General features: G+C 39.7%; 1 protein-coding gene across 3 annotated transcripts in view; it reads right to left on the bottom strand.

Moving 5' to 3' along the window:
- LOC103474218 (zona pellucida-like domain-containing protein 1) overlaps positions 1-8,491 on the bottom strand; it is a 9,462-nt gene extending 971 nt beyond the window's left edge. The window contains exons 1-10 of one of the 3 annotated variants that reach the window (XM_008425041.2): positions 6,765-8,491; positions 6,286-6,448; positions 5,088-5,308; positions 4,807-4,988; positions 4,025-4,097; positions 1,930-2,027; positions 1,532-1,612; positions 1,122-1,293; positions 922-1,027; positions 58-87 (exon numbers count right to left, since the gene is read on the bottom strand). In XM_008425041.2, coding sequence (XP_008423263.1) covers positions 58-87; positions 922-1,027; positions 1,122-1,293; positions 1,532-1,612; positions 1,930-2,027; positions 4,025-4,097; positions 4,807-4,988; positions 5,088-5,308; positions 6,286-6,424 — 1,102 coding nt within the window. In that variant the 5' untranslated portion in view covers positions 6,425-6,448; positions 6,765-8,491. Of the gene's footprint in view, positions 1-57; positions 88-921; positions 1,028-1,121; positions 1,294-1,531; positions 1,613-1,929; positions 2,028-4,024; positions 4,098-4,806; positions 4,989-5,087; positions 5,309-6,285 lie in introns of all 3 variants that reach the window. The other 2 variants (XM_008425040.2, XM_008425039.2) reach the window with 2 other exon arrangements.
- Positions 8,492-10,471: the final 1,980 nt, after the last annotated feature.

The raw sequence follows: 10,471 nt of genomic DNA, 5'->3' as shown, positions 1-10,471 counted from the left end.
CATTTATAATTTATTTAAATTTAAAAATAATTGTCAGAGTTGATAAAATATTCTTACCAAGTTGAGAGTTGTTGGCAGGTGTTTCATCTGCAAGAAGGAAATGTAGGTGAACATTAAAATCTATATATCATTTTAAAGGTGACCTATTATGCTTCCTTGAACAGGTTAGGATAGAACTATGGGCTATACTAAACATGTTCATTACTCTTTTTGCACAAAATAATTTTTAGATAATGAGATTTCAGTCTGCTCACTGCTGCCTGTTTTGACCTCCTTTCAGAATATGTTGTTTTTAGAATCTGTCACTTTAAATCCAAATACGTCCACTTGACTCAACGATTACACTTGCTCTTGAAAATGGCTTAAAATAGATGAGTAACTATACCACTTTACATCTTTGAAAAGCAGAAGTGGAACCTCCTGCACAACCAACACAAATGCAGCAAGTGGGTTTCTGGATGGTACTTCAACACCAAAACACTTGTCTTTTCCAGCAGCCGTTGTACATTGCATATAGTGGTAAAACTAACTGACCAAATGTGCTGGAGTTCAGTTTGGGTTGCTAGGTAACGGGGCTGGGCTCGGCTGGGGCTGCTAAGTAACGGCTCTTTGTAACTCAAGAATAGTTACAAAGAGCTCTATTCATGAGGTCTTTGAAATGGCACATTTTCCAAACAACAAAAAAACTTGTCAAAAAAATATTAATTCAAGTGGTTGGGCTATTTTTAGAAGCAATTGAAACCCAAATGAAAGTAGAAAAATCTGCAAAACGTGAATTTTACATAATAGGTGCCCCTTAAGTGCTTTTGTTTGTTTGGGTCAAAATACTTAAAGAAATCAGCTTAGGATCAGCCTACTTGTAAAAAGAACAAACAAAAAAACGTCAGGCTGTTCCTCCACGGATCAGTTTATTGTTCATACCGCTCCTTGTGATGATTGGACCGGCCGTGATAACAGCATTCCCAGACGCCACTGGCCGGGAATCAAGGCTCTGCTCTCCATCCCTCCTGCGCCGTCGCCCACAAATCTGTCAATCACAATTGTCACAGTTCAGTCCTCGCCAAGATCAGACGATGCTCACACACACTTACAGATTTTATTTATTTTTTTGCCACCCGTACCGGGATGAGCATGATGCAGTCGTCTGCCCTGCAAAGCTTGGTAACACAGTGCAGAAACACGGTGGACATCTTCTGGTGTCTGTGCTTCACGAATCGGAAGACCTCAAAGGAGAAACGCCCCATCTGACTCTTCCCATTCTCGAAAACGGTCGTCTGAGAGTCTTTGGAGCATCTGCATACATGCGCCGCGCACACACACATACTCACACACGCGCATGCATATTTAAAGATGCATGCACTAAAAAAAATATGACAGACTGGATGTCTGGGTGTGCGCTTAAGCTGTCACAGGGTGGAAGCATTCATGAGGATAAGCCTAGCAGAGAGCATGAAAAGGTAATGACTCTCTTTTGTGGGTTTATCAAGTCATCATCTTGAATGGGGGGGAAAAAAAAAAAAAGCAAGATTACCCGAAGAAAAGGTCATAGCGGAGTTCATCATTAGGATTCCCTGAGGGGGTGGTGTAACAGTAGTCCATCAAGATATTCCATCTGCAAGGGGGGACAACACTGTGAGATGGGATAGAGATCTAACTGCACATGGGAAAGCACTGGTTGGGCTTTCTTTGCCGCAGACTGGCGCCTTCACGTCCAGTAATAACATAATGGCCTTATGAAAGTAGCCTAAGCACAGAAAAAATGACTACATCTGGAAAAAGTGAGAAAAAAAAATTATGCTGTGAAAGAATGTCAAAAATATTATCTTGGAGTAAAGATGCCATGTTAACAAAGGGCAAAATGAGATGTATTTGTTCAAAATATGACGATGTATGAAGCTGAAATTAGAAAAGTAATGACGTGCTCTGTACCGTTTGTCTAAGTTGGTAGCTTTTACAGCAGCAAACACTCTGGTTTTCAGAGCGAGGCCGGTCATTGGGATCGACAGAGGCTGACTGTACGTAGAGTCCTGCAGGAGAAGGGAAAAGTGGCATCAAACGAATAAAACTTTCTACTGTGCCAAATATTTGAAATCTGATTACGTATGTAGTGTATCTCAAAAGTGTACACACCCTGTTAAATTTTTTGCAAATAATTTCCTAACATTTGTCTTCCTTTAATCTGATGTGCCATGATTCACAAGATGATAAAGTATTAAAATAGTAAGATTAAATGAAGTAAGAACTGTTGTGCAAAGTAGCACATATACCAAGTTTAAAATAGACATTGATAACTGGAGAAAATATTCAACTACATTTTTCCAAATCTAATGAAAAACCAAGACTAGGATGTCAACAGGTGGACAGCACAACTGAAATTGCGTCAGAAAGTACTCATCACAATCTTTTTTCTTTTTTTTTTTTTTTTACTTTTGTCTGGGATTATTACAAAACAAATGTTTTCTTTCCCAGAAAACATGCATGCTTGATTAAAATCTACTGAAATCCTGTATTAGTAGATCCTACGATCAGATGAAGGCACAGTTAAACTCTGGAGAACAATACCAAATGATACATTTGGCTGAGAAAGAGCACGTCAGTAAAATAACTTCATGACCACAGTGAAACATGGTAGTGGCTGAAGAAATTTCTTTCTTCAAAAAGAAATGTGACAGTTTCTTCTTTTGATTCATGTTGTTTTGGATGGAATTGTAAATGGCTCCACTCTGAGTCAGTTTTGACCTTATAAAATGCATTGCAAGATTTTTGAGGATTTCTCCTGACTGATACCTTTATTCAGTGACATTGTTCATAACTTAGCCACCTCTCTGCAAACACTGACGTTTGCTAAAGTCTGGAAAATTCTGCATTGGCAGCTGAATTTTCAATATAATCAATGGCATTTCTATTTCTATAAAATTATTGTGAAATACTCATTGGAACCTTTAATTGTTCCTATGATGCATTTTCAAAGGTTAAACATAGTTTAGTTAACATTTAATTAGTAATCTACCACTTTCAAGTTCCCTTGGCTATAAATATGATGTACCTCAAAACCCAGTTTTTCTAAGCCTCTCTTCAAAAGGAAAGTAGATGTGTTGATTTATTTTGTGCGTGTGTCAGAAATTGAACTTCAAGAAAGCAGATACTCCTTGAATCAGAGCTATCGGTGTAACTGGATCGTTTTGCTATGATATGCTTACATCTGGTCTTATATTTTTATATGATAAACTGAATAAAGTTGGCCTGGACATTTTCCTGAACTATTCCATACATACAGTCAGTAAAAAGTTTAAAATAACTGGACCAAGACTATGAAAACTCAATCAAACTCAAGCAACGACAAGGTATTTTCTACCCTACCATCACAAATGGGATGGTGGTGTCTAGTGTAGTGTTAACTAGACACTAGCGGGAATTTAAACTGGCACAGTGGGCTTTTGTGATGAGACCAACACTGAGTTTTTCAGCAACAATCATTCCATGTGAGTCTGGCACGAAACACAGAATGATCACTATCAAGAATGATGGAGGATCTGTGATGCTGTGGGCTTCTTTCTTTCGACAAAATATTATCTAAGCTGGCTTACAGTGACAATTTAAGAACCAGCTTTAATATTTAAACAGAGAGAAACAAACTGGACAATGTTCATGGTTTATCTGGCTACAAACAGGCTCATTTTGAACAACTGTAGCATTTTCTCATAGAAGATGAGAATCCACAGTGCTAATTTTTCAGTTTTGCTTATAGTTAATAAATATCCTTGCTGCCCTTTTGTGGAGTATTCACATTGAAAAAGTGGAAATTAACTCAGTTTTTTTTTATACTGTGACTCCCTCCTTGTTTTGATTTTTCACCAGAATTGTTGAATAAAAAATGTTAACATCCATTTCATGAAAAAGAGGCCTGAATGTCTGCTTTTCTTAGAATGATTACAGAGGAATGAAAACATCATTTGAACATTTTTGATAAACTTCGACTGAATGAATGCTTTCTGGAGGATCGTTAATTAAGCTGTGTACTCACGTTGTACAGGATCATATTGAGCGTGCTAACAAACGTGCCGTTGCTGTCCTTCACTAATACGGCTGCAGACGAGCTGTTGGGGTGGGAAAAAAAAAATGTATTGACCGTGTTTCACTGATGTTGGGTTTGTTTACTTGTATTTGAATGAATATGTGAGCCTTTAAAAAAATAAAATGATTCAAAACTGAACGGATAAAATACAGATATGAAAGCTTCAGAAATTCAGTTTTTTTTAAAAAAAGGCCAGGTAATCTTAGACATTAAAAAGAAGCTGTGACATCTGTTTTTCAGCTACATAGTGCCATTTTATAGCACAATAAAGTAATTATGTCACTTTCAGTTGTTATAAAAATACTGCATTTATCAAACATGACATAAAAAAATCTGACTTCACAATTTAACACCTTGAAATCGGGCCTCTGTCTCTTTAAGAAGCTCCTGCTCTTTCCGACACTCCACCTTCGTCAGCATTTGTTGGAGTTCTGGACTGAGAACTCCAACAACGAACTCATCAGCAGATGTGCACTTCCACCAGGAGTTTGCTAATTGCTGCGGCTAGTTTGAAGGAGTTGATCATGGAAGGCGGCACTCGGTTTTCCCTAGGCATTTTACAAACCTGAATGGTTGCCATCAGAGATTCAAGAATTCCTCAAACATGAATGAAAGAATGAAAGTAACACTCCAAGTGTGTGTTTGGTGAGGGAGTAACATTACAGTGACATAAAACACACAAAAAAAGTCACTTTTACATAACACTACCCCTGTAAGGGAAAGTAACTTACGACGCCAGCTGTGAGTTATTGACCAGGTACTCTAACGGGTAGCTGCAGCTGAACTTGTACTGCAAACCAGGCAGGTAACTGATTATAGTCGGCGGGTCAGGGGTGTCGATGTATCCTGAGATATTCCCAATTTGCACCAGAGACATGTTCCCATAGGCGTTGACCCCTTGAGCTGTGCTGACCTGCACAAACAGGGGGAACAGCTCACACAACAACAACAATGAAATTGGTTGTCGATTCAATAAAAGGGACGTCCCCCCCATCCCCCCGTCGTCCCTCACCACCAGGCTGTTGCCGCAGGCCTCCAGAGTGTTGAGGCTGATGCTGAACAGGACGGCGGTGGGGAACGTGTTGTTGTTGACAAAGCCGCGGCACTGAGCATCGCCGTGCTGGCCGTTCAGGGCCAGGTCTGCTGCTGTGTAGCCCGAGTAGAGCACGGGACAGAAATTGATCTTCAGGGTGATGGTCTGGACCCCGCAGTAAATGCTGATGTCCCGCTCAGCTGGAGGGGCGGAGAACAGACAGAAAGGCAGACAGACGGGGGTAAAGCTCGTAACCAGAGTGAGTCACTTTAGATCAGCAGCAACATTTTGCTTTTAAAGTTGTGCAGTAAGTGGTTTGTCAAAGTAAATCACATCTGTCTTAGTTGCTGCTTAAATGATTTTTTCTTATAAATATGACGGGGGGTTTTTTTGTTTTGTGTTTTGTTTTGTTTTGGTGGAATTCATGAAGTATTTCAAGTAAGGGAAGAGTGAAGCAGAATACAAATCAAGGCTGTTGTTTACGGTAAAAAGCAAAATAAAATGTAGTCAATTTGGGATTTTATTTTTTTGTGAAACAGTTGACATCTTTGTTAAATAAAGCCATTAAATAAAAATAGATTTAAATTAAACTGAGCTAAAAAATGAAACCCTCACCCAGATAAGATATAGAACAACAAATTTAACAATTTATTTAAAAAAATAGAGAATTAATTAAATATATAATTGTAAAAAAAACGATTAAAGTGTACTTTCATTTTGAGAAGGAGGTTTTCCATGCACAGTTAGTTTGGCAATCCGCATCAAGATATTTCTAAGTCTTCATTATACTACAGTAATAAAAACCCTTTGGGGAAAAAAATACCATCAGCTATTAAAATATATATTTTTGCTTTAATTGTGTTTGTAGCTGTGCAAAAATATAAAACAAATGTGATGCGAATGCAAATATTCCAAATGTATTCATCCTCAAAGATGTAATTGTTCTCTAATGGTGTTTTTTTTTAAATTGTGAGGATAAATCTTGCCCCGCAGAAAGCTAACGTCTTCTCTGGAAACACAGTGGAAGGAATACTAAACATTTCACTAAGAACCAACACCCGAGGAGAGCACAGCTTAATTCGGCTTGTGCTGATTTTAGTCGCATCAATGCAGAATAATAGAAAAAAATGTGGCCTTAAAACAATATAGAAAGTGTTGTGAGTTTGTTTTTTCTCACCAGGAAACCTGCTGTGGTAGTTGGCGTCACAGTTGTATCCATTAAACTGTGTGGAAACCGAGATGGCGTTCCCAATTAACAGGAGGAGGAAGCAGGTCTGTGCCATTCCGGCGCCTGACAGAGGTTTGCCCGGGGTCATTGTCAGGGGGCGGGGGGGTCAACACTGGATCAACCACATTCCTCAGTTACATGTCAAAAAGAAAAACGACAAAAAAAAAAAACCAAAACAGCACCTATGTCGAAATTAGAGGTGGCAAAAACAATGCTTCCCTCCACTTATCTGCTGCACACTCTGACCTCGACCAGAGGAGTTCAGCCTTCTGTCTTCAGCTCCCCTAATCCTTCTTCTCTGCCTCCTCTTTTTGACCCCTTCACCCAACGCCTTTTAAACTGAGGTCACCCCCTCTTTCCGGCTCATTTCATCCCACTTCCCTCCTCCAGCCCACCCCACTTGTGTGTTTTTCCCCTCACCTGTTTACCTGTCTCCAGTCTTTTTCCGAGGTAATTGGCCGGAACCGTCGTCTTCCTGCGGATTTGTGACGAGAGAGCAACCTCCTAACTGGGGGGACACCACAGTTTGTGGTGGGCACCCAGGAAGCCAAACTGAACCCCCGACGTCAGCCTCGCGCTGTATCTCTCTTGTGCGCGCGGAGATGAGAAAGATAGTCCGACAAAAAGCCGGTGCGGCGCGGAACATGGGAAACTCCATCGGATCTGAATGGACGGGACAAATCTTTTCACGGCACCAAGAAACCTGAGCGTGCTCGGTGGGTTCCCACTCATCTCTCTTCAGTCTGATCTCCATCTGTCAGGTCAAACAAATGGTGGGCCTCAGCAGGGGGCAGGTGTCGCCCGGGAATTCGGCTTTCATCGGCTACTGCGGCGGCTCACATTCGCGCGAGCACAAAAGTCAGATCACGGTCCGATGCAGAGCTGTGTGTGAGTAATTGTGATGCGCAAGGCATCACTTAAAGTAGGAGCATTCAGCTGTTCATACGGCCACGGCCGACGTTTTCTTTTTCTAAATCGCCACCAGGAAAACAGGCCTTACCTTCACTTTTCCTACAGATCTTCAAAGAAAGAAACAATTCGATTAGTCTGTTGAAGCTTCAGTTTGTTGAAAAGTCTTTAAGGGTTTTTCTTTTCATTTTGCTCTTTATTCTAAAGCCCAAACTCAGTAGGGTTGGAATCTGTCAAACGCAAGTTTTGAGTCTCCCCACAAATGACCGATTAGATTTAGGTTTGGATGTTTACTGTACTGTTTTAGCTCATGAATATGATCTAAACCATTTCATTGCATTTCGCCATCTGTATGTTTAGGACCAATGTCCTGGAAGATGAACCTCTGACCTTGTCTGGAGTCTCTTTTTTTTCTAGTTTCACTCTGCATTTATGCTGCGTTCCAGGTACCTGGGAAGTTGCAACTCAAAGTTGGGTTTGACCTCAGAACTGAGGTGACAGAGTTCCAGTTAAAACGTCTGAATTTCAACATGGCGACACCCATAAACCTTGTTTGGAGTGACTTACAAACATTGTTTCCATAAGCAAACATCACTTTTCATTTGTTCAGTTTATAGTTGCAGGCGCTACATGTAATAATGATTTTAGACCCACTTTTACATGTGTATCTTGTAAAACAAGCACATTTCCATCACATCTTACAACTGTTGGCATGAGGAACGGCCATATTGGAACAGGAAATCGGAGTTGCTCCTAGTTTCCCAGTAGGAAATCCGACTATGGAGGGCGTTGCGGTTGATTTTTTTCCAACTGGGAAGTCGAAATTTCCCAGTTCAGAGTGCAATTGGAATTCAGCATTAGCTCCCTCTGCTATTTTTTCCACATGAACTTTTATCAGCTTCCCTGTAGAAACCTTTCCCACACCATGATGCCACTAACAGGCTCATGTTAGCATGTTAGCCAGAACTTTTACTTCTGGTCTCATTTCATGAGGAATTAGTGACTAGTAGTTCCTTGCCACCACATCCTCCTACCTGAGCCGCTGATCTCTGGAGCTCTTCCAGAAGTAACATTAGCTTCTCGAATGAATGCAGTCTTTGCCCAGCATGTGAGTGAAGATCGACCAAGTCTTGGTAGGTCTGCAGTTGGGTCATACGCTTTAAATTTAATGCTGATTGATTGAACATTGGTGTGTGAGAAGTTTAAAGTTTGAGTTTTTTCTTTTATAAATCATCCCTGTGTTCTGTGGTTCTGGACTTTGTTCACTGTTTTCTTCACTTCAAAGGGAACTTTGCACAGGCAATGGGAATTTATAGTTTCCAAAAGTTTGCAGACTTATTTATTTTTCTAAAAGGTTTATATTATCAAAATTATTTCATGTTTCATCATCACTTTCGTTGAAACCATAGCAGCTGATGCGACACTTAAGACTTTTGATGGAGTCTCCCAACATGTCAACCTCATTTAGATACCAAGATTATTCACATAAAGTTTGTAATTGCTAAGAAAAGCTACTTTAGATTTGGGAATGTCATTTGAAACTGAACAGAAAACCCTGTGGGGCAAAACGTCCAAAAAGTTCAAGAGGTGTGAATTCTTAAAAAATAAAAAATAAAAAAAAAACAAAATGGAGAATCATAACATAGTGAAGCTACTCTTTGTGCTCCTCCACATCCACAAAGCTCGGCGCGTCAGGGTCGATTATGTTCACACATATCCTCTTTCTTTGGCCTTAAAGAAGGAACACACACAGTCTCTTATATTTCAATTTATATTCAACCCCTAAACACTTTATCCTGCCTTTGCAGCGAAAGCACATGCCTGAGTAAAAGCCCTTGAGCTCTTTTCTTTTTGCAGGTCGTTGTGCTCGGAGACTTAAAATGTCTCTGGACCGACCGCCAAACTTAGATGTGCCCGATAAGGCCGCCCTCTATCTGATCAACCTGTGAAACGCCCAGATTCGGTGAGCAGACGTCTGAATTGGACAATCTGGGGCGCAGCACAAAAAAAAAAAACCCCAGAGAGGGCGGCTGTAATCTGACGCTCCAGTTTTAACGCAGACAGGAAAGTAAAGCCCTCATCAAAGGCCTCTATGCCATTTGATCCTCGCTGAGTAATGTTTGTTTTCCTGCCACAGCAGAAGGGGGACCATTTAAAATGGATTTGGGTAATAAGGCTGTTTATGTCGCCACAAATGACTTGCACTACGGACAAAAAGTGGGAGGGAGGGGGGGGGGAAAAATCTAATTTAAGTTTGTTTTTTTTAAATGCTCCACTAGTGCAGAAGATTAAAAAGGTAAAAGTTTGTTTGAGATTTCCATTTAAAAGGGAATTGAGGTTGCAATGTGTCCTGAGGTTCCTGAGAGTTTTTTGTTGTTGTTTTTGTTGTTGGAATCAAGGTTTGTGAAAATTCCCAGGCGAGATGGAAATGATTATTTAGGAGCTTATAGCGCCGCTGTTAGCATGACATCATCAAAAATTCGCAGAAAACTATCTATGTTTACATTTTTGTTTGTTTTTAATTCTAAAAGTGGATTCAAGAAAAGAAGGGAAAAAAACTTGGGTTGTCCAGTTCTTGTCTGAGAGAATTTAATATAGGATTTATATATTTAAGAGTTAATTTTTTTTCATGAATAATTAAAATATCTTCATCAATGAATGTAAGCTAACTTATGTTTAATTTTTTCTCAATAAGTCAAACTAATTGCATTTCTTTTATTACAACTAGTTATGCTTCAAACTGTCTACAAGCTGTGACACTTGGAGCCGTGGCGCTGTGGCGCCTCCTGGTGGGGAACTCATCACACTGCATGCAGCTTCTAAATATTACAGAGAAAAATTACAGTGAAAATGACGTTTTCGCTTTTATTGCTCTTCTTTTCAAAATCGGTTGAAGAAAAATATAAACGAAGAAGTGAAACAATTACACTTTATTTGAGTAAATGATTTGACATAATAATGTACTTATAGTACTTAATTGTCAGCACATTGCAAAAATAGTCATGCACCTTCAACTATTTACATTTTGTCATCTAATAAATACAAACTTCAATGTATTGTTTAGGGTAGGCCAGCAGAAAGTAATGGATATGGGTTTTTTTGTGTGTTTGTGTGTGTGCGTGCGCCTGTGTGTGTTTTAGCCATATTGTCTTGCTAAAGGTGAACCTCTGTTATCATTTTCTTTTGGAAAGAAGCTTTTCTTCAACCTACTACTCTGTTCTTTTCA

This window comes from Poecilia reticulata, linkage group LG13 (genome assembly GCF_000633615.1).
Source record: "Poecilia reticulata strain Guanapo linkage group LG13, Guppy_female_1.0+MT, whole genome shotgun sequence".
Taxonomy (NCBI): Eukaryota; Metazoa; Chordata; class Actinopteri; order Cyprinodontiformes; family Poeciliidae; genus Poecilia; species Poecilia reticulata.
Note: the sequence above shows the minus strand (reverse complement) of the source record. Positions and strands in the feature narration are given on the sequence as shown.